At 46.8% G+C, this 4,580-nt stretch overlaps 1 protein-coding gene across 1 annotated transcript in view; it reads right to left on the reverse strand.

Moving 5' to 3' along the window:
• The window catches only part of CFH (complement factor H), a 72,272-nt gene that overhangs the window by 22,699 nt on the left and 44,993 nt on the right, over window positions 1-4,580 (reverse strand). The window contains exon 8 of the mRNA XM_019530570.1: window positions 1,266-1,486. Coding sequence (XP_019386115.1) covers window positions 1,266-1,486 — 221 coding nt within the window. The remainder of the gene's footprint in view (window positions 1-1,265; window positions 1,487-4,580) is intronic.

The following is a 4,580-nucleotide window of genomic DNA, read 5'->3' on the forward strand; positions in this document are numbered from 1 at the left end:
GAGGGCTTGCAGAAGGGAGAGATACAGCTCCGTACAGAAACACAAGTAACACAAGCAGCACATTGATAGAATTACCAAGACCCTAGCCCTAATAAATGAGCACACCCCAAAGTAGCAGGCAAATCTGGTAACAATGCGGACATCCTAGAAATGCAGTTCAGATGCAGAACCTCTCCAGTCTCACTGTGTGCCTGTGGGCAGCAGGACGCAGCACGGGCTAGATGGTACCTGGACCAGGTAGGAGCACAGGACCCGCCACAGGCTGGACAAAGTTCCTCCATTAGCTGGATCTGGCCTGCAGACTGCATTTTGACCACTCCTGCATTATACTGTCCCAAGTGCTGGGCTTTGCACTTTTGCTTGCTGAATTTTGTTGGGTATTGAAGGAATAGCTTAGGGCAATGGCCGAAACTGCCTTTTGAGGTCCCAGCCATTGGGTTGAAATCCTAGATGCTCTCTGGCAGATTTCATTCACCTTCTGGGCCAGACTATGATTTTGTTGTAATACTTCTGGTTTAATTGCGTTCATATAACAGTGTTGAATGCTTCGGTTTCCCTGACTAGCTTGTACAGGGGCAGGGGAAGAAGGGGTTCAGGGAAACTAGAGCCAGGGCTGCCTTGCTAAGGGGATGCCTAGCTATAGGGATTTGTTGACACTTTGGATGAGGTTGGTAAACATCCTTTGCAAATGACATTCAGGAGACCTCTACAAAGCATGACTTAATGAATGGGCTGAAGAGATTATAAGGCCCAGAGTCCTTGAACAAGAAGGAGAATAGCTAAACTCATTTTGCTGTGTGCAGAGGGTATGCAGGTTTGAGTGGAGACTGAAGGACTGCTTAACCCTTGAAGGGAGCAAAAACTTTGCCTGCTTGATTGCACTTGCCTGATAAATGCTTCTGTTGAGGAGCCATCTACTTTGCTGATTGAAACTTCAGGTGCGCTCATTTCCCCTTCACATTGGTAAAATCCCTCTTTAAGGAACTCAACTAGAAGACAGGGAAGGCCATGGATAACCAGGGAGGGTCAGGGACAAAATGTTCAAATCTCAGAGTCTAAGGAGCTACCATTAGGCCAGCTTCAGGATATACTCAGAAACCCTTGACAATCTTCGTTAGGGACATCCTCTGGCTAGGGAAGACAGCTGCCTTGGTTGTAAATACAAGGACTGGTCATAAGCTCCTTACACATGACTGAGGCTTGGTAGCAAGCCTAAACTCTTGACAGTAACAAAAGAGGAGGTCTTCAGTCATTGAACTACTCACTGCTACATCCTGGGGAAGGGCTCCAGCCTGTATGACTGCACCGTATATCTCCTGTTTCCTTTCCATCTGGAGTTGTGTAACCAATGACACATCTATACGTTGTTTCTTCATTCAAGTTAAATATGTCCTTTTTTTCAGTGAAATAACCATGAGTTATCTCTATTTTTTTACATATGTCTGATACAAAAGACAAGAAAGAGAGCCATATCAAGCTAAAATAGTATTAACATGATTTTCAAAAACGTAAGGTGACTTTGAGAAGACATACAAATGAAATAAACTGTTTCATTTTTCTAAAACACATCTGTTCTTTTAACTTGCATTTACATTTTTGAGAGTGGGTGAGGAAGGTGAGAAATCATTAACCAGGTGATCAAGATGATATCCCATCATTTCTGCTATTCTTGTACAAACCAATATAAAAGTTGGCTGAATGGAAAATGGCCAATTCTCAATTTCCTTGAGAAAAGTTCCCTTCTAATTATGAATGGTTTGCATAGAAATATTGTATTTTCTCCCACATAACTTGCACCATTTTTCTCCAATTGAGCAGGGGTAAATTGAGATGTGCATTATATGCAAGGAAAAGGGCTCCCCACACATCCACAAGTTGGGGGTGGGGGGCAGAGCAATGGCAGCATTAATAGCTGTGGCTCTGGAAGCCAAGGCAAATAATGCTGCCACCTCTCAATCCTTTTTCCCTTCCTCCAAATTTCTGGACATGTACGAAGCTCCTCTCCCCAGCCAGGAGCTGGCTTTGGAGGGTGTGTGAGATTGTTTTGCAGCATATGGTCTGAGTCAGCACACAGTCCTGGAGCACGGAGCCGGTGCCTAGTCCTAGACTCAGAGCATGGCCCTGGAGCCAGCGTGCTGGATTGATCCCAGCATGCAGCCCTGGAGCCAGCATGCTAGAGCCAGCTTGGCCATGCAGCCCCAGTGTTTGCATACTGGATTGGACCCTACCACATAGCCCCTGCTCTGGCACATGGCTCCCAGTCTAGACTCCAGTTTCAGTGCATGGCTCCTAACCACCCACCCCAAACCTCCAGCACACAGCTCCTACTCTATGGTCCCCAGGCTGGCACACAGATCCCAGCCCCAGTGTGCAGCCCCTAAATCCAGATTTTGTCTCCTTGCTAGGACCTTTCAAAAGTAGGGTGCATGTTTTCTAGGACTTTTTCTAAAGGAGCCTTATATCTATGATGTACTTCACAAAAGAAAAGGGACTGCTGCATAAAATGCAGCCCTATATATATATATCTTACAGCATGAGCACATAACCTGCCTTCTTGAGATACTTCCACCCCCACTATAATATACTTCATCTCCAAGCAGTGCCATACCTTAGGACTACTACCAACAAGACATTTCCTTCTGGGCATTCTCTGCCTGAATTTACTAATTTTTGAAATACACTGTACCTGTTTTCCTACATATCTGGGAGGTTACAGATGTGGAGGGAACACAAATTTCAGGAAGAATGGGGATGTTTGTGTATGTACCTGAGTTCTCTTGTAATATTTAGCTGACTGGAATGGTTTGTTAAACTTTAAATTCCATATGAAATATTGAATGATGGCCAAGCACCTCAGGTCTACTGTAGCAGTTATCCAATATAACCATAGGGGAAGGATGGGTACAAGAAAAACATGAAAACATGCATTTAACCCATTTAGCTACACCTTAAAGCATACTTCAGGTGTAGATATTGAATTGTGCTAAATCAACCCAAAAAGCACACAGCAGGCCTCCAGCCAGTTAGTGACCCATTTGACTATGTAGGTGTCGATACCACACCCATTTGACTGTGGTATTGACACCTACACATTCAAATGGGTCACTAACTGGCTGGAGGGCTGCACCCAGACAGTGGTGGTGGATGGGTGGTTTTCAACCTGGAGGGATGTGGGCAGTGGGATTCCGCAGGGCTCGGTCCTCGGGCCCGCACTGTTCAACATCTCCATCAGTGACTTGGACAAGGGGGTAAGAAGCACCCTGTTTGAATTTGCTGATGACACTAAGATGTGGGGGGATGTGGGCACACTAGAAGAGAGGAATAGGCTGCAATCAGACCTAGACAGGTTACAGGGGTGGGCAGAGGAGAATAGGATGAATTTCAACACTGATAACTGCAACACCTGGGGAGGAAGAACCAGCACCATACCTACAGGCTGGGGAACTCCCTTCTCATCAGTGCTGAGGCAGAAAAGGATCTTAGAGTCACTACTGATGCTAAGATGAACATGGGCCAGCAGCGTGGGGATGCAGTCAGGAAGGCCAACTGCACCTTGTCATACAACCACAGATGCATTTCAAGCAGGTCCAAGGGGGTGATCCTCCCCCTCTATACGACACTGGTCAGGCCACAGTTGGAGTACTGTGTCCAGTTCTGGGTGCTGCACTTCAGGATGGATGTGAACAACATGGCGAGGGTCCAGAGGAGGCCACTTGCATGATCAGGGGCAGCAGGGCAGGCCCTACGAGGAGAAGCTAAGGGACCTGAATCTGTTCAGCCTCCACAAGAGAAGGCTGAGGGGGGATCTAGTGGCTAACTACAAACTAGTCAGAGGGGACCAGCAGGCATTGGGGGAGTCTCTGTTCTCCCGAGCACTACCAGGAGTGACTAGAAATAATGGTCACAAGCTGGCAGAGGGTAGATTTAGGCAAGATATCAGGAGGCGCTACTTCACTGTCAGAGTGGCTAGGATCTGGAACTAATTTCCAAGTGAAGTGGTGCTGGCTCCTACCCTGGGGGTCTTTAAGAGGAGGCTAGACGAATACCTTGCTGGCTTTGTTTGACCCCAGTACTTTTTCCTGCCATGGCAGGGGGTTGGACTTGATGATCTGCTCAGGTCCCTTCTGACCCTATACAAACTATGAAACTATAAGCACACATGCTCTTGTCCAGGAGGGAGCTTTTGGGAAAGATGAGTCTCCTTTGGGTACCACCACTTTTTGGACCACTCTGCATTCAGGCCCTGACCAGACTAAAAGGAGGATCTGAAACTGGGGTCAGGTATCTACTTTGTGTTGGGGATAAGCCTTTTTTTATCCTTATGGATCCTTCTGGAAATCCACAAATATTCATAGTTTCATAGTTTCTAGGGTCAGAAGGGACCTGAGCAGATCATTTAGTCCGACCCCCTGCCGTGGCAAGAAAGACTACTGGGATCAAATGACCCCAGCAAGATGTTTATCTAACCTCCTCTTAAACATCCCCAGGGTAGGAGCCTGCACCACTTCTCTTGGAAGCTGGTTCCAGACCCTAGCTGCCCTGACTGTGAAGTAGCACCTCCTGATATCTAACCTAAACCT

This window comes from Crocodylus porosus, unplaced genomic scaffold (assembly GCF_001723895.1).
Source record: "Crocodylus porosus isolate Cpor-Errol unplaced genomic scaffold, CroPor_comp1, whole genome shotgun sequence".
Taxonomy (NCBI): Eukaryota; Metazoa; Chordata; order Crocodylia; family Crocodylidae; genus Crocodylus; species Crocodylus porosus.